This window comes from Bombus bifarius, unplaced genomic scaffold (assembly GCF_011952205.1).
Source record: "Bombus bifarius isolate JDL3187 unplaced genomic scaffold, Bbif_JDL3187 scf7180000008010, whole genome shotgun sequence".
Lineage (NCBI taxonomy): Eukaryota > Metazoa > Arthropoda > Insecta > Hymenoptera > Apidae > Bombus > Bombus bifarius.
In genome coordinates this window covers 227,729-247,386 of record NW_022884388.1, presented here as the reverse complement: position 1 = coordinate 247,386, position 19,658 = coordinate 227,729, and the positions used below count along the sequence as shown (strand labels likewise).

Here is a 19,658-nt window from a genome sequence, read left to right as displayed (position 1 = left end):
ATGAGGAGACTGATGCAGGAAGGCAAAATTGCCTTGGATGGTTGACTGCAATGGTCGAAGCCATAGGGCAGAAAGCTTCTAGGGAGGAAGCCTTGTAGTACCTCGGGTACCTCGAGCTGGAACACGTGAGGAGGACATGTGCCTCAACGGTAGATCGGTGGTACCCATGTTATAGGTGCCCTGGCTCCGATCACCGAGCGAGGGTATGTCCTGCCTCTGCTTCCAAGTGTCCACTTTACGAGGTGCTTGGAACACATACGGCACATCGGATGGAGTGGCCGATATATGTGCCCCTCCCCGAGATTGAAGAATAAAAGATTGTATAGGTATCATAATTGAGGTCTTCACTTTTGGTTTTAAATGTCATGAAATCATACTTTTCTTAAAAATAAACAATACTTATAATTGTCTGTGACACATTTTTTGTGACAATGCGCTCATTTAAATGGCCCGCTTTAACATATTAAAGTTTGAAAAATCGAAGATATTCACCAAGTTATAAACAAAGCAAATGGATAAGATAACACGAGAAAAAAGATAAAAGTAGGTTTAGAGAAGTGGTGTCAAAAAGAATATGGACGCAAGTAAAGAGAGAAAGCACTGTTCTGGATTTGTATTTATTTCCCACCGACTCAATTTATCGAGAGAGCGTGCCCTGAAGGGGGATCAGGTTGCATCGACATCGGCACAGCGGCAGGTGAACGAATGTCAGGGACTAAGATATGAGTCATCGCCACGTTTCAACGCATTTTTCTGCTGACGGAAACGAGCGAAATAGATAATCTCAAATGTTCAAATCCTCAAATGCTGGAAAGAGGAACGGTCGAAATGGAAAAAGGATAGAGAAACGATTAAAATGGGAAGAGGAAAGAACTTGGCAGATATCCTACAGTACAGATGGACAGGGCAGGGCAAAGACAGATACAATATAAAAAAACAATAAAAGAAATGGAAAGTACAAGGAATTAAGGAGAATATAGAGGAAGAAATCAAGCGATGATAGCAAGATTCAAATACGGTAATAAAGAAAGAATCAATAACTTATGGATAAAATCAGAGGAGAAGAACCTGAATGGTACTAGATTGTAATTAGATTGTTTGGACAAGCTGAAGAAACGATGGAAAAGAATAAAAGAATGCAGGGAAAAGGATAGCCATGTGTGGACAAGAGCAAGGAAGGAGATAATGAAGAAAATAATGGAAAAGAAAAGAAAGTTAGCTGGAGAGATCTAACGAGCATTTTGAACAGTTTAAATTACTTTAAATACCATTTATTTTAATATCATATGAAAATTTCAATAACTAATTAAAAAGATTATTATAATGTATGTGTACTCTGATTTTGATGACACAAGTATGTTACATATCGGGATTATGAGCAACTTTGCATGAGCTTCAACGGAATTTTGTGTTTCTTGTAGAATTTCCTTGTCCGCGAATAGCGTGTGCTTGACCTCGAATTTATGTTGAACGAATGGGAGTGGGGGAGAGGGGGTTTAGGTAGATTAATGTAGCACAACATACTTTGTTCCTTATACATATTTAATGAGGGAGGGCGAGGAGTTATATGGCGATAAGGAACTTCGCTAGACTGTATGAAATAAGCACTATGAAATTGTTTCCCCTGTTTTCTTCCTTATTCTAGCGAGCACAAGAATGTCATGCATGCCGCACAGCGTTTCGGAGGAATGTCTTCGCATCTTATGTATTTTTTATCTAAGAGCCTGACTGCATTTTGAAGGAACACCTTTTGCGTATGTTGCATAATATTTCGGACGAATGTTTTTTACGCGTTATTTATTTTACGTAACTTGACATATCCTGTTCCTTTGTATGTTTGATTTATATCCTTTCCAAGAAATCGTACAAGAGCAAGAGGAAGAAGTTCATAGAGAAGGAATGGAAGGCAGAAATTTATCTAAAATAATTCTTTTAATTTTTTAAATTTTGCAGCATCATAGCTTTATTTTCTTTCCCGAGAGAACGATTGAGTTGGGATCCATGGTTCCTTTCAGATTTTTAATCCTCACGCTGAATAAAATATGACATAATAAAAGAATTTCGTCTTGAACTTTAAGATGAAAGTCATCGCGTAGCTGCTTTCTTTGCAGTTCTTCACCGATCCGTATATGTAGAATAACGCTCGCAGCAAATCATTTTCGAATACCCGGTACATTTTCAAGAGATGCAGCGAAATTAATCCTTAATTATTATTTTCACTATTAAACTATTTAACCACTATACTATTGATATTATATAATTATACTATTATACTATTATTCTTAACTATTAGGTTTACTCAAAATTGAAATATTTTTCGTTATTTTGACATAAATAATATAGCATGCCATTTAAAAGTAAGAGGAAGTTGGCTTTTAAATCTTCAAACCGCCACGAAGTATATAAAAGGAGTACATGCACTTCATAATGTTCGAAACCGTTCGAAATTATGCAAACCATGCAGGAACACATTTTTTCATATGACGCATACTTTAGATGTTATTCGAAATTTTCGAGTTGCGTACACCATCCTGTACATTGATATTTTGTATTCTCTGTACAGTAGTCTGCGGATGCTCGTCTTCAGCCAACTCATTGTTTATCAAATGTTTTTCAGTATATTGTAAGATATTTAATTTTTCGTATAACATATGTGGAGAGGACTTGTATAGAGGGTGTCTGATCGTGAGATTTATTGAATGTTATTGCATGTTGTTGAAACCGTCGAATATATGTAATATCGTGATATAGTATATTTATAAGGAATGGACAATAGAGATGTTAATCAGACAGAAAAAGACGATTGTTGTTCAACCTGAACTATTCACACCAAACGTACAGAAAACAGCGCAACTAAATAACTAGCTAACGATTCGACTTTACAAAATGCATTCAACACTCTCTCGGCAACGCCACTCGCAAACTCCGCTTCTCCGCTCACACCCTGCTTTTCGAATCACACTCTGTTTCTCGACTAACGCTCTGCTCCTCCACTGACTCTCTCGCCGTTGTCGCATTCTATTGCCTTTTTCCTAGGCCCACCGCACACGTGTTCTGCAGACTCTCATAGCCAGGGTCACGTAGGTCTTTTCCACGAAACTATGCACTTGAAAAGACCGATGACACATTGATGGGCCCGACGGCGCCTCGGCTCTCGCGACACTGTTCATAGTTCGCCCGATATTGCCCAGGCCTTTCGTCCACGATACTACATTCGGCCATCCTGCAATAACATCTGCTCTCAGATGTTGCCTTCTATCTCACTGTCATCAGATGCGTCACTTTCGGCGTTTATGACCCAAGGTTTCATAAAATCGAGGTGTGTGCGGGTCCTTCCTTCGGTACTGCTTCGCACGCTTTCTTCTTTTCTTGTAATTTCGCAGGTTCCCTTCTAGCTTACCTATGTTTCGTTCGGTTAGGCTACAGTCAAGGCAGTTGGATACCACGTGTTCGACCTTTTCGCGTAACCCCTTGAACCAGAAGTCCTTCTTGACCACAGCTTCTGTTTTGGTAACCTCGAAATGCCCACGCTCGTGCGCTTGCCTGACTACTTGAGCCCGCATCGCCTGCGGTACTACTATTAGCACATCGTCCTTACACTCCTTATACAAAATATTGTTCCTTACTACATACCCATTGGCCTGACTGCACGTTGCGGCGTCCAAAATCCTACGGACTTCAATGTCCTTGTTCTGTGCCCTTCTCAACCGTGCAATCAGCCCGTCTTCACTCTCCGTTACATACATAGTGCTCGGCAGGGGGTTCCTACTCGGAGCATCTACATGCTGCATACTTTTCCCCGGCCGATGACACACCTGATACTTAATCTCGCCTAGTAACAAGGCCCATCTAGCCACACGCACACACAAATCTTTCTTTCTAACTACACCTATCGGACTCGCATACTCCGAGTCTGACGATTTGATGACACCCTCGTTTGTCCACGCTTCCATCAAATCATCTTCTTCCTTTCTTTCCGACGGCGCCAGTCTTCGCGGTCTTCGCGCTATCGGCTTGTCGCTTTCCAAAACTACTTTTGCGGTTATTCCGACGTCTCGCTTCTTCTCCGGCCTATACCCCCTAACGATATCTGGAATCGCTTCACGATAATGCGGTTCCCGTACGTGTGTTAGGTCTGTTTCGTCAGTCAGTTCTACTACGTTAACTCTAAACGCATCCGACACGTCTTTGTTAGTCTGTTCGTCAGGCCGCAAGAAAGTCACTTCGCCTCGTTTAACCCGTAACTCTACCTGATCCAGAAAATCAGTGCGTAACAACAGGCCGTGCTTCGTCAATATTTTGTTGGAAACAACGTGCAAAGTGATTGGCAGTTTACACCCATCAACCGTCATTACCTTGGTGAACTCACCCCAGGTCTCATTGCCAGCGGAACTAAAACCGTCGAACTTAAACTTGCATTTACCTAGCGGTGGTGACCCTAACCTCGCATACTCGTCTGATCGAATGAACGTGAGATCACTACCCGTATCCACTAATGCCACAAACCTACAATCATCTATCGCCACTTCCTTCACATACTTCCCCTTTTCGGATCTTGACACTACGCAAGTCTCTTTCCGTCGTGCCGTACACCTCGCTGCAATATGTCCAAATCCGCTGCACTCGAAACACCTAACACCTTCTCCCCTGTCCAGACACTTAACACTTAGATGATCCTCACTACCGCAAATGAAGCATCTTCTTTTCTTCATTGCATCTACAGATTGACTGGGCTTCCCGTTCTTCTGGGTTTTAGCCGGCTTCACAATCGACTTTGCTCTGCGACTCTTTTGCTCTTCGTACATCACTAACCTCTTCCTCAACTCTTTGATTGACGTAGCGCCGTACAATATAGCCTTATTGTTCTCGTCGTCTATTATTCCATCCACTATGTATTCCACCTTTGCTTCCTCCTCCATGTCCACATGGCTGGCTATTCCGAGCATGCGGTACATGTAAGCCAAACATGCTTCCTCACTCTCCTTTTTTGTTTCTTCAAGTTTCTGATGTACTTGCCTACTGTTGACTTTCCTCGAAAATTCTTTCACTAGCCCCCTCTTCAACTCATGCCAAGTCCTGGCTTGACACTCGAAGCTCGCAAATATTTTCGCTGATCCCTTCAGCAGCTTCCTCGCGTAGACTGCCTTCTGCCCATCCGACCACATGCACGTATCAGCGACTTCCTCGAACGACTCGAACCATCGTTCGACATTTTCACCTTTGTCGCCACTAAGCGACTCTAATGCATCTTCGACGTCTCTAAAACTCAGTGTCGAACCAACACATGCCCTTCGACAATATTCATCACGGTCCTGATACACCCTTCGCGTATCTCTCTTGTATCCTCTTGCGTTTTTCTTGTCATCTTCATCCTCACTTTCGTCGTTGCTTTCTTCTTCCGACGATATGTCGTTACCATCCATGGCCGCTTGTAGCCGTGCGCGTAATTCTACTTTTCTTCCCGTCGTTTTTAAACCCAAACTAGCGAGGCGCTCCTTCAACTCCTTCGTATTCATTTTCTCAACATCTTCATCTTCGTTACAATCACGCTCAGCTCTCTGTACATTTCCTAAATCTCGTTGACCGGTTAGCTCTTCACCGCCCGTCGATCCCTTAGGATACGATTGTCCAGCCCTACACGCCCGATTCAGCCTTGCCATCAGCACTGACCTCGCACCAGATATAGGGAGGTTCATTCGCGCGAGCTTACTCCTTAGCTCCTCCAGCGTCGAACCCTCTTCACCCGACAATCGTTCGTCCCCGACGTTTGCCATTTTTCACATTACACAAACTTAAACAGTCAACGATATCGTCTTTTACCGCACCGCGTACCGGTAAATTCACAACTAGCTCGAATAGCTCTGTTAAACCGTCTCGTTTTCTGTCTTGTCCAATCCCGGCTGAGCCCCCAAAAATGTAATATCGTGATATAGTATATTTATAAGGAATGGACAATAGAGATGTTAATCAGACAGAAAAAGACGATTGTTGTTCAACCTGAACTATTCACACCAAACGTACAGAAAACAGCGCAACTAAATAACTAGCTAACGACTCGACTTTACAAAATGCATTCAACACTCTCTCGGCAACGCCACTCGCAAACTCCGCTTCTCCGCTCACACCCTGCTTTTCGAATCACACTCTGTTTCTCGACTAACGCTCTGCTCCTCCACTGACTCTCTCGCCGTTGTCGCATTCTATTGCCTTTTTCCTAGGCCCACCGCACACGTGTTCTGCAGACTCTCGTAGCCAGGGTCACGTAGGTCTTTTCCACGAAACTATGCACTTGAAAAGACCGATGACACATTGATGGGCCCGACGGCGCCTCGGCTTTCGCGACATTGTTCATAGTTCGCCCGATATTTCTTAGGCCTTTCGTCCACGATACTACATATATTTAAAAATAATAAGTTAGTAAACAGGCCATATTTTCTAAGTCGCTCGTACAGTTTATAAATTGCAAACTAAGATTGCTAATTAATACTTGATAGATGCTCGCAAGATACTCGTCGATAACTTAGATAACGCGTCGATACTGTCGCGCACATGATCACTTCTGTTTATTTATACTAGTCGGGGAAGAGTCGGAAAATTCAAACTCGTCTTTATTCGACGGTTGTATGTAGCGGCGACATTGTTTTGCCCGGAGTTTATTTGTTCTTACATTACTTGTAATCTAACGGTCTTGATACTCCGAGGCAAAACAACAACATGATTTGAAATGTCCTCTGTCTCGTGTGCCGCTACACATACTTTGCAATAGTTACTCACTTATTGTGATATGATTTATTATCGCAGCAGTTCCTTTTACGCGGATACATATTCGATTATGTAACAGTTACGACCTCTTGGACTACCAATTCAGACTCTCTAGATGTATTTTCAGAACTGTTCTTATTTAATATTTTCCTAACATTTCTTAACGATCTTATCTTAATGATCTTAATCTTTTTGATCTTCTCGAGAAACGATTCTGGGCGGTGTATATATGTAAATTGTATTACAATTTAAATAGTAAGACAGTCCATAAATTTGGCTGGTGAGATATTTCTTTCTAAATTTTTAAGATTTAAACCAATATACTTACTCTCATATGTGTTAAACTATTTCGCAATATTTTAATAAATTTTATTAGCAGGCTGCAAGTGGGCGAAAGACAGGAAGAAGCGGAATGTTATTTAATTATTCTATATGTCGTACGAATAACAGAAAAAAATAATTGGAGAAGGTGTCACCATACTCATGAGTCATATTAATACGCGAGTGAATTCGCCGATCTTTCTACTTACGCATGACCGACCGCCTTGCGGCATCGGAAAATGAGGAATAGTCCCATCCTTATTTAATAACCACCAATTTAATTACAGATATATGCTCGCACTAACGTCAATAATATGTTACTTTATTCAAGACCACTGGCATTGCACCGTCCTTTTAAATTATTTTTCTTCTTATACATACGTCGTGACAAAGTGATTAAAAAAAATCTCTTTCAAATCCTTGAAATTGCATTTCGAGACATTTTTCTTTTGCATATTTTTTAACAGCGGCCGCCAACACATGTCAGATCTATGCGTTTAAAGGATCTTTTTTTCATTTTCGAAGTAGTTTTCGGTTAATAAAAAAAAGAAATAAATAGTAAAATGTTTGTGCGTTATAGAGATTGTTTCGAGATGGTCGTGATGTATTTATGGATGCAATAGATAAGCGGGCGCACCATGCAGATACAACGTTGCCATGGGCGGTAAGATTCAACTTAATAATAACAACAATTGTTTGTAAATATCTCGGAAACTAAGGCCGAGCGGCGGTTATATGTATAGGAAAATGTTGCTCGGAATGTTGAATTTTACAATAAATTTAAATTTCAGCAAAATCGACAGTGCAGCCTTACTTATGAATAATTACAGAATATCATTGTATCTTACAAAGCTGCAAATTTTTCTAATTCGTTTGCATAAGCAACACCATACGTCATTCTTCATTTTATAATACGTTATTTATTATATATTCCATTTTTATTTCTATAGTTGAACAATTGTTTCGACCGTTCGCGGAGAGACGCGATCGCGAGATAGCACGTCAACGAGAGTTGTAAGCTCCCATTACGATTAAATAATCGACGCCACGAACTGATCGATTCCCTTATTTCGATTAGGATAATAAGGGTAGTTCAATGAATTCCACAGAATTAACACCAATAAATTAATGTTTATTTTAACAACTTATCAACTAGGAAGACATAAAGAGAACAACAAAAAAAATGTAACTACGTTTGCTTGATAAGTAATGCGCGATATATGAGATGTGTTGACGGTTCGACTTCTCGAAAAGTTCTGCCCGCCTTTCGATTTTTTCCGTTTTTTCTGGAAGGCGACCCCCACTACGTTCGGATCACGCCACATTCTTTTACGCGAGGTAAAATAACGGCCACGAGTCGACGTTTCTGGAGGTCGCCCTGCTTAATGAACCATGCGCTTGCCACTACAATGTTTGTTTGCCGGGCAGCCGCGACGATCCGTCTGCGACATTATAGTGCCGCGATCGAGAGTTAAGAATATGACCTATGGTAAGCTGCATGGCGTAACAACAATAAAAGAAAAATGTTTTCAGCCCGAGAAAGATTTCCGTACGTTACTTCACTACTTATTGCATAATAATTATGCTATAAAATGTCGATACTTATACTAACTTATACTTGTAAATGTAGGATAAATTATTCTGTTCTAAACTCTTCTATGTTTTTGACTTCCATATTAATGTATAAACGTTAGTAATGAAAAGAGTTAATATGGATATTTATATCATTAATTTTCACATACACATCTGTTTCACATACACAAACGTCTGTTTCCGAAGAATTTCTAAAGACTATTGTCTACCACGGCTTGACGAGGGAAAGTTAGTTTTTCTCACGTATGCTGCAACTTTCCTCCCACTAACCACTTTCTCTCGAGGGCGGTTAAGACCCTTCGTTTAACCAATTAACAACGAAGCCTATTCCCTCACTCTCCTAACTAAAATCGTCACCAACAAATCCGATGGTCCCGTGCGCTAGACACACCCATCCTTAGCTTTCCTCCGACGCAGCATCGTCGCTCAACTTCACTTCTTCTACATCGTTGGAAAAGTCAACTACTAAGTCTACCGCTAATGCCCATCGGGGCAGTCTAAGCATAACGCGAGAGTCGGTCTCGGTGTCACGTAAAATAAAAAAATAAAAAAGGAATTTGAGGTAAAAAATAAAAAAAGAAAACTTTATTTTTTTTCTAACATCCATACACTTTACAATCTACTTCCGAACTCTAGGCGTGACTTTCTAAGACTGACTCTTATGATTTTACTTTCGATCGGATCCGATTACTTTCTTTTGTCATCCCTCAACATCCCCCCCGTCCATGCATTTGCTAGGCGTCCGCGATCGTTGCCACGTGCTCTTTCTTCTAGAACCTTCGGTGGAAGGACCGTTGGGATGTTGATGGCTCATTGGGCACTTCAGCGATATACGTTGTCGCCGAGTGCTTTATCTCTATCGTCAGTCCGTCGAATTTGAAGTATGCCGGTCGTGACATACCCCCCTGGTTAGATTGATCTTGGTCCTCTAAGATCGTAGTAGAATGGAGTTATTTAAATGTAGATCAAAGGATATGTTTACGCTTTTTTTTTCAGGGATCGCTATGAATTGATTTTCTGCATGTGATGGTACAAAAGTTATTTCGTTAATCTTAAATATAGCAATTTTACAATATTTGTTAGTGTTCGAGAAGCTAATAATTTCAGAGGCGTAATCATGTTGTAGTTTTCGATCGTGAATTGGTTGGGTTTGTTTACAAAGCGTAATTCCTATCCCGTGAATTTAAGGCAACTAATTAAGGGCATTGTTACTAGTGCTAGGGTCAGCATTATCCCGAAAAAAGTACGCTTTCAATCGGTTACCATGTATCTTTTTGTTAGCATTGTCGATAGAAATAATGTAATAAGGAGTTTTCACATCGTTAATCCTGTAGGGTCCTAACCATTCAATGTCCAACTTATCTCTTTTATGGTCGTTGTGAATTAAAACAAAGTCTCCTTTCCTAAACACAGTCTGAGTTTTAACAATCTTTCTTTCTTGGTCTCGCTTGTATCGTTGCTTATTCTGAATAAGTGTTTTGTGAGCTGTTTCCCAATATTTATTCAACTGTTTTTGCCAAAGTAAGTACATATCATCATATGTAAGTGTGGGAAATTTGGATATTGCGGAAGGTAAGTTAGCTTTTCGCCCAAAGGTCAATTCAAAGGGAGAGAATCCTGTTTCTTCATGTTTCGCGGTGTTGTACCCTAAACAAATGAAATTAAGTACTTCATCCCATTCTTTGTCATTGTCGTGTAATGCAGTACGAATTAAATCTTTAACTGAGGCATGCGTTCTTTCGAGGGATCCGTTACTTTGTGGGTGAAATGAAGTTGTTTTGATGTGTTTGATTTTAAAAGCTTCTTCAAATTTCGTCATTAAATCACTAACAAAATTTTGTCCCTGATCTGTTAGGATCGTTTTTGGTGCCGAAAATATGTAAATATAGTGTTCAATGAGCGCGTTAATTATGGATTCAGTTCGTTGCGTTTTAAGGGGAACTAGTATCAGATATTTCGTAAGTTCATCGTGTATTGAAAGTATATATTGGTTTCCGCGTTTGGTTTTCGTCATCGGTCCTATGATGTCCATAGCGATTTTGTCGTTAGGGTTAAGTGGCGTGTCTGAGATTTGTGGGGATTCTTTGGGTCTGATACGTGTTAGTTTCTCCTTTTGACGTGTGTCGCATGTTTTCACAAAGTTTTCTACTCTTTTTAAAAGTCCGGAAATTTTGAATTTATCCTTGATCCGTTGATACGTTTTCTGTATCCCTAAATGTCCTACGGTGTCGTTATGGTTTTCCTTTATTGCTTGTATTATTTCGTTTTCGTCTAGTTTTAAGATGGGATTAGGTGCATAAGTAATTTTCTTGTACGTGTCGTTAAAATATATTAGCATGAGTTTAATCTGTGTTTTCTCTAATTCAGTGAAATCGTTATTTCCTATACCGATTTTTGTTGTATCTTTAAGAATTTTGTAAAGTCTTCTAATCCAAAGTGCCTCGTCGTATTCTCCCAAGTCGTTTCGAGTTAATTGGTAAAATGTTTGGTCATTCGGTTTAATTTCTAAGAGTTTCGGATTCTCGTTGTTGTCTTTCCATGCGTTGAATGAATTAGTGTGAGCAATTACTAGGTCGAGGTTAACTACTTCGTCGCGAGTTACTGCGTGAAATCTAGATAAAGCGTCTGCAGCTGTGTTATCTTTACCCTTTGTATATTCGATTTCATAGTCATATTCTTCGAGTCTAAGTCTCCAACGAATCAGTCTGCTAGAAGGGTCTTTGCAATTGTGTAGCCACTTAAGAGCTTGGTGGTCGGTTCGAATAATGAAGCGTCGTCCTAACAAATATTGTCTTAATCTTTTCACGGCCCATACGATGGCTAAGAGTTCCTTTTCTGTCGTGGTATAGTTTCGTTCGGGTGGATTCAGTGTTCTTGAAATGTAACAACAAGGATGACCGTCTTGCGACAGTATTGCTCCTAGTCCTTCGTTACTTGCGTCGGTAGTTAAGGTAAAGGTTTTGTTAAAGTCTGGATAAGCTAATATTGGGAAATTACAGAGTTTGTCTTTTAAAGTATCAAAGCTAATCTGGTGTTTGTCGGTCCAATGGAATGGTGTGTCCTTTTTTGTTAAGTCTGTAAGGCTTTTCGCGATTTTGGATAAGTTACGAATAAATTTGCGGTAATAACCTGCTAAACCTAAGAATGATTTCACGTCCGTGGCATTGCGGGGTAATCGAAAGTTTTTTACAGCGTCTAATTTCTTGGGGTTGGGTTTGACTCCTTCGGATGAAACTACATGGCCTAAGTATTCTAATTCCGGTTTTACGAATTCACATTTGCCCGTTGCAATTTAAGTCCTAATTCTCTGAGTCTCTGAAATACTATCGTGAGGTTTTCGTTATGTTCTTGAATCGTTTCTCCGAATATCACTATGTCATCCAAATAAACAAAGCAGTATTTTCCTACAAGTCCAGTTAAGGCTCTGTCCATGAATCTTTGAAAGGTAACGGGTGCGTTTTTAAGTCCGAATGGCATTCGATTGAAATGAAAATGCCCTTGCGGTGTCGAAAAAGCGGTATATTTTTTAGATTTCTCGTTCATTGTAATTTGATGGAATCCTGAGGATAAATCAAGTGCCGAAAAGAATTTTGCGTTTCCTAGTGTGTTAAAATGTCGTCTATATCAGGTAAAGGTCAAGCGTCTTGTTCTGTGAGTTTATTTAGTTTCCTGAAATCGATAACTATCCTCCATTTCTGTTTTCCTGAGGCGTCTAATTTTTTCGGAACTACCCATACCGGAGAGTTATAAGGGGATTCGGATTCTTCTATAATATTTTTCTTCAACATGTCTCCTATTTGTCGCGAAATCTCGTCACGGTGACATTCCGGTGGTCTATACGATCGTGTATTAATAATTTTGTCTTTGGTTAACGAAATTGTGTGCTGAGTTAAATTAGTACAGGGTAAAAGATCGGTTTCTAAATTAAAGATGTCAATATAATGGAGGATAATCTTTTCGATGGATTCACGGATTGGTTTTTCAATGTGATCTGTTCTCACTAGGCTTTTTAGTTTTGATACGTTGGAAAAGTCATGAGAATTTTGAATATTGCTAGAAATTTCAATGTTTTGCTCACCAGTGTTGATAAAACATACTTTAGTTGGTTTGCCTTCCAAATAGATTGTTTGAACTCTGTTTTCTCCAGGAGTCAAATGTATTGGTTTCTGAAATAAAATGGTTTTGTCGTTTAATCGGATTTTGTCATTGGATATTGAATAGTTATACTTCTCTAAACATGGTAGCCCAATGATTCCGTCTTCGATAATAGGGAAATTGTTCGGTACTATGTGAAAAATGTGATTTTGTCCAAAAATTCGTTTCGTTACGTATTTGTTAGTTTCGTATTTGTCTCGTCCCATAGAAAATTTTTGTTTAGGCCCTATTTGTACCACGTTGACAGTTTTGTTACGTTTCACCAGGTTTATCCCTGCTCCTGTGTCGACCAGAAATACACGCTCTTCGGTTCGGGTTGACAAAGGTATTGCGAGTAATCTTCCCGTGGCGATGTTGACTCGTATGTCTCGTACGGTTCGTCCATCTCCTGGTTCGATGTTGTTTCTTGTATTTCGTCCCATTCCTGGACTACCTGAATCCTTGCGGGTGGTCGATCGCGCTGGCTCGGTGGTAGAAAATTTTGACACTTGTTGGCAATGTGTCCCAGCTTTCCGCACTTGAAGCACTTCATCTGCGCGCGTTCAGCAGGTGATCTATTTTCTACTTGGTTAAATGTAGCAGGTTTCTGAGCTACTGGCGTGTTAGGCGATCTTGATGGTACATTAGATCGTCTTACCTGCATATGCTGGTTGTCGGGGCGATTACTAACCGAAGGTAAGCGATTACATGACCAATTAGGTTGTCGTTCTTCTCGCAAGTAGCGTTCTACATCGGCTGCCTTTTTTTCAGCTTCCGGAAGATTCAAGGGTTCACTACTTAATAGTATTCGCCCTATGTCGCGTCTGAGTCCCTTTAGGTACACACGAACAGTCTTCTTCGTGATTTCTTCAGTCATAATTTTACGTGTTAGCGGTTGTGGGTACTCATTGGTTACTGCGTACAGCAAACGGTTGAGTATTCTTCTAAACCGAATATTAAAACTTTGCACTGATTCCTCGCGTCCCTGTCTCAACTCTCGTAATTGTTCTTGGTACTCATCCGAAGTCACTTGTGCTGCTAAGTTATTTCTCAGTGCGTCGTACAGATCACTGTAACACTCAATAGGAATGTTGCGAATACTTTGGGCTGCTTTCCCCACGATTTTTTCCACTTTTATTGCTTTTAGCCATAGATCTTGCTCCATACAGCGATCCTTCATACTTCTCACTTCTTTGATGAAGTCTTCAACTCCTACATCATCATCTCCGTTGAGCGTTGGGATGTAGCGTATTGCATCCTTAGCTCGTAGAGTGGGAGGAGCGGGCGGAAAATAGCCTCTTTCTTCCACCTCGGGTTGTTCGATGTCGAGGTGGACAGGTGGGGTGTCTGGAGCTGCTAACCCTGACAGTTTGCGTGCTTTTGCCATATTCACGGTGCGATTGATTGCTGTCGACGCACTTTCATTGTCTTCGGTGATAATGGAAGCAAATTCATCGTTCGCAGGGGATCCGAACCCAGTCCGTAGCGCTGCGACGGTTTTCCCGAGATTCTCAATTTCTGCTGCCCTGTGTCTGTTCTCTTCGTCATTTTGCATAGACAAACGTAACATTTCCTCTCGTAAAAGGGCAATGTTCTCGTTCTGTTTTTGAATACTGTCCCATATTGCTCGCAACATTGGATCAGTTGAGGTTGAAGTTTGAGATTCGTTTGCCTTAGACATTATTGCGCTGATTTATAATTTTCAGACGAAGACGAGTCTGGGCTACTGAAGCTAAATTTTCTTTCACGGTGACGTACAAAGGAATTCATTTTACCTTTTATTGTTACTTCACTTGGTTCGTGATAGTTACTTTGTTGTTGCGGATGACCGTAGTCCCAAATAATTCGATCGTCCGTAGATGATGAATGTCTTTTTGTTTCCGAACAAACACTTTTCACTATCCTGGCAGGATCGCCAAAATGTCACGTAAAATAAAAAAATAAAAAAGGAATTTGAGGTAAAAAATAAAAAAAGAAAACTTTATTTTTTTCTAACATCAATACACTTTACAATCTACTTCCGAATTCTAGGCGTGACTTTCTAAGACTGACTCTTATGATTTTACTTTCGATCGGATCCGATTACTTTCTTTTGTCATCCCTCAACATCCCCACCGTCCATGCATTTGCTAGGCGTCCGCGATCGTTGCCACGTGCTCTTTCTTCTAGAACCTTCGGTGGAAGGACCGTTGTGATGTTAATGGTTCATTAGGCACTTCAGCGATATACATTGTCGCCGAGTGCCGCCACATCTTTATCTCTATCGTCAGTCCGTCGGATTTGAAGTATGCCGGTCGTGACATCGGTATTGTCGAGCATACATTTCCTCTCCTAAATATCTTATAGTGCTACGTCCACTAATATATTAAATCCAATTATAAGAGCCCTGCTCTAACGTACATATATATCTTATCTTCGTGCGATAAGTGATTATCTATCTATCTATGCTCATCAGTGTAATCTAAGTGTTGGAAATATATAATTTATAATTCTGTGAATCACAGTGTTATACAAACTCAATCACCCCTATTATCTCACCGGAAATCAGGGGATCGATCAAGTCGTAGTGTCGATTGTTATAATCGTAACGGGAATTTACGACTCCCGTTGACGTCTCTCCTAGCGACTACGTCTCTCCGCGATTGGTCGAACAAACACGTAAAGTTGGTACTTGGGTTGTAGTAAGAACGCTGAGTCGTAACCCAACTACTAATTTCCCTTTATAAAACTTTATTATAAATGTTAACACTTACAAAATAACACCGAACCGGAGAAAAGGTGTTGTATGAGTACAGCAACTAGAAGAAGAACAAGAACTGCCCGAGCTGGGTGAAGTCTCGGTTTATATACGTTTTGGTTTTAGGATGTTGAGGGGCTAGGTGTGGGTTATGATGTGAAAAAGTGTCCGAAGGTCGGCGGTCGATGTCTTATCACTGATGTAGGTTGAGGTATGATTGATGTCACACGCTCGTCGATATATTGTATATGTTCCGTCGGGCAGATAAGACGATCTGCCTGCGACACTGTAGGACCGCGAGCGACGGTTAGAAATACAGCCTGTAGTAAGCCTCGTGGCGTAACACCTGTCAAGTTTGCAGAATGAAAACTAATCGAATTCTTTAGTTCGGCACATAACATTGAAATATCTGTAAGCATTCATTAAATCTGACACATATATGCATGTAATGATAGCAATCTGCCGCAATAAAATGGTAAACATGTTTATAACTTGATTAACAATACATTTCATAAAGCTTATTTATCCATGGTTCAGAACATGCATTACGTATTATAATACTTGAATTTATACTCACTTTCTTCAATTGAATCTCGTGCTCGAAGAGGAAAGCAATGCGCTCCTTGCGATTTAATTACGTTTTGTAATTGTATTTTAAATGTCTTTTAGAGGCTTTCATTAAATGTTTTGTTAAACTGATTAGTTAAATTATTACAAAGCGTTTAAGATGCATTTATATTCTTATTTACAATTACAATTCCGTGTCATTGATTTTTATTTAATAAAAAAAATTAGGAATATTCATCAGTCTTTAATACGATTTATCTTTGGTACGTGGCTAAATAAGCTTATTACGGCTACAGCAAAAAGCATCTTCGTATATACAGACACTCTTATAAAATTTAAATTATACTTAATAAAATTTGCAATCCAGATAGTTCATGCGATAGCGCTCGATGTAGCCTAGATCTTCGTAACCTGGGTGTAGACGAGGTTGTGTCATAACGGAGCCGCAAAAACCCATCGCGACGTAACAGGTAAAAGAGCTAAAGATACAATGGCTCATAATTATTAATGGTAGTTGATCGTTACTTAATCGGAGCTTTTACAAGCAATATTAAAAACCATGCAATCCAGTTATGCATTTATGAATTCAAAGATCTCATCGCTATAAAGAATACATATCTTTACTATTAATATGTATTACTATTATTGCATATATAATTAATAAAATATTATTTCATAAATTACATCCAAACAAAGTTAAGAGCTTTACACATTTCCGTTTACACATAATTTGACAAAATAATGTTTCGAACGAAAACTAATAAATTCTCAATCGGCTATAAATTTCAATGCATGAAATTTCCAAAAAATTGTTTTTTCGATAAAAGGTCAAGGTGACTTTATACTACGATCTTAAAATGACCTTGAATCTTGAAACATCCTGTAACAGCAACAGACATTTTATTCATCAATATTATAGGAGTTCTCAGTTGTTGTAACAAATATCGAATATTCAACGAATAGATACTATAACGATATTAAATCATTATTACAGTTAAATTTATATCGTAAATATATTATTTATTTTTAATACTTACTTAGGTTGTTCACAGTTTAAAGCTTATTCATGTTTTTGATTGAAGTGAACAATTTTGAAGATAAGAACGTCACTGAGTTGTACATGCATAATATATTATCTATACACGTTATTATACTATACATGCATTATTATATTATAGAATTGCTACCTACTTCAGCTTATTTGAATGATGAAAAAATGTTATTTGTAAATTATTCTTGATAAGTTCTCTTTTCTGCACAATACCTCTTATGAAACAACTAATTATTTATGTTACGATTTTCATACCTTTCATTCAATAAATATGCAAATAATATCAATATATGTATTATATTGTGAAATATAACTAATATTTAATAGTTTGGTATTTTTATATATTTCATGGTACCCTTTTTAATGTACGTCCTAAAATAACGTATTTCTGCGAAATTTTCATTAAATGGAATCTAAAATATCTCGAGAACACTTTTTAAGGAAGTTCATACGAATAATATTTCTTTCCATAACAACTCCACAGATATGGAACAGGAACAGATATTTTCTTAAACGGAGGTATAAGTTCGAACAGAATTTTTCAAGAAATGAAAGTTAACTGTTTACTTTGGTCCCTGTTCCCTATAGATATAAAAGCGCAATTTTACATTTTGCTAACAGAATAACTCAATTCATTACGAATATTTACTGTATCCTGTTACCTTTTAATGTTTCTGGTTATATAGTTGCATTTATTTGAATAACGACAATAATGATAATACACAACAAATAAATACAACAACAACATGTAAATAAGTTACAAAATGCATTTTCTTTAATAATAGCTTGTAAGAACCGTAAAGTAAATAGATTTTATTTCTACAAAACTTTACGAATAAGCTTAAAGCGTTTGATACAGAAATCAATCTTCTAGCACAATCTTATAATCCAAAAAGAAGGTACTACCACAAAGCGGTAATAAAAATTCAAATTATAATTTGAATACACATAATTTGATAAACACAATCTGCACACCATCAGTGCAGTATGTACTGTCACCCCAAATACATCCTCCGGAGGCACGGTGGACTGCGTCAATGTTGGAAGCTGCACTATTTTTATTCATCGACAATGTACTATTTCAAAGAAATGTAATATATATTTGGTGCAGGAGTATCGTAACAATATCATATAATGTAAACGGCCCTATCAGCTGCTACCTCTACTCTTACAGCTAAGGGTAATCCCTAAGCTTCACACTAAATGGTATATCAACCTTCAACATATACGCTCAGCTATAATAAATGTAAAGTATCCGATTGTTACGACGAACACTTTGTATTAATCATAATATTACGAATAATGGAACAAGAATTTTAACTAGTCATCAATCATGCAACTAATTATAAGTAATGTAACTGTTACAATATACAGAGTCACATTTTTTAACAGTGATTCCTGTTTATTCGCCTATTTGTGCATTACGCAACAAGTTCAAAGTTTGATATAAGTATTACAATTAGTTTTCACCGATATTATAGCGTTGACATTTTACTAATTGCGGAACTTACTTCGTAATCGTGATGCTAATCATAATCGTAACAAAAACTTCATTATATGATAAAATTAATACTCTGGATACGCTTATGTAGAATTATCTCCTATCGCGGCACGCAAAGCGGTGAAGATGGACATGGCATTGGATAGATACTGAAATGTCACCAATTTGTTATTCATATGTTATCCTTCGTTGATATATTTATCGCAATTGACATTTGAATATTAACTTGTCGTACCGAACAATAATAACGGAGAGAGAGCTCTGGTAACACGCAACTGACAGACAAAGTTACGGGTTCTTGAAATACTAATACGTTCAGTAAATTCTTTTGTATTTCTAACGTCTGTTTATACCATATCAAGTTGTATGCACTTCGTGAAACATTTGCGCTCTAAGAAATGTGATAGATCGATTGTAACAAATAAATTATATACAAATTACGATTACATAGAACATGACTTACCATTTCTCTTAAGTGGTCAGCAGGCCATGCGTACATGAAAACTTCCGTAAGTACAGTGAGAGATACGATTACGAACTGCAGTTTTAGAAGTAGTGGTGAATTCTATTTAGAAATAGTATTATCAAGTCGTTATATTATACGTAAAGTACAAGAAGTCTCACTTACCACAATTAATATAATTCCACCAAAAGTCAAGACAAGTGTGCTTATTATTATTGAAAAAAGTACCATAATACGGAAATTATTTAGCACTTCCTCTGCGTACCTAAAGGAATAGAACACTTACAACGAACGTAAATGTATCATTCGATCTATACTTTGTAAAATATTGGATAATTATATCGATCAGACTACAATTCATCGATTTCAATAATTTTCAAATAAGTTACCAGGGTTATTATTCTGACTAATTTCACTTATATATATAACTGTTGTTTAATTTTAGTTTTCGAAACATTTTTTGTTTTAATTAAAATTTAAAAATTTTATGTTCATTAAAATTATTTCGATACCTTTACTTTGTTGTAGA

At 38.4% G+C, this 19,658-nt stretch overlaps 1 protein-coding gene across 1 annotated transcript; it reads right to left on the bottom strand.

Moving 5' to 3' along the window:
• Nucleotides 1-18,574: 18,574 nt before the first annotated feature.
• Nucleotides 18,575-19,402, bottom strand: LOC117206892 (odorant receptor 22c-like). The gene is made up of 4 exons (XM_033446593.1): nt 19,295-19,402; nt 19,130-19,231; nt 18,902-19,057; nt 18,575-18,815 (listed from the first exon to the last, which is right to left on the bottom strand). Exons 1-4 carry the CDS (start codon nt 19,358-19,360, stop codon nt 18,750-18,752), a joined length of 390 nt encoding a protein of 129 aa, XP_033302484.1. The 5' UTR covers nt 19,361-19,402; the 3' UTR covers nt 18,575-18,749.
• Nucleotides 19,403-19,658: the final 256 nt, after the last annotated feature.

What these genes read in the sequence shown, in the direction of transcription:
- LOC117206892 (XM_033446593.1), bottom strand. Translation starts at nt 19,360, where the DNA reads ATGGTACTTTTTTCAATAATAATAAGCACACTTGTCTTGACTTTTGGT. An exon ending in CTGACCACTTAAGAGAAATG is followed by an intron (nt 19,058 to 19,129) that starts GTAAGTCATGTT and finishes CACATTTCTTAG; the next exon opens with AGCGCAAATGTTTCACGAAG. An exon ending in CTCTCCGTTATTATTGTTCG is followed by an intron (nt 18,816 to 18,901) that starts GTACGACAAGTT and finishes GTGACATTTCAG; the next exon opens with TATCTATCCAATGCCATGTC.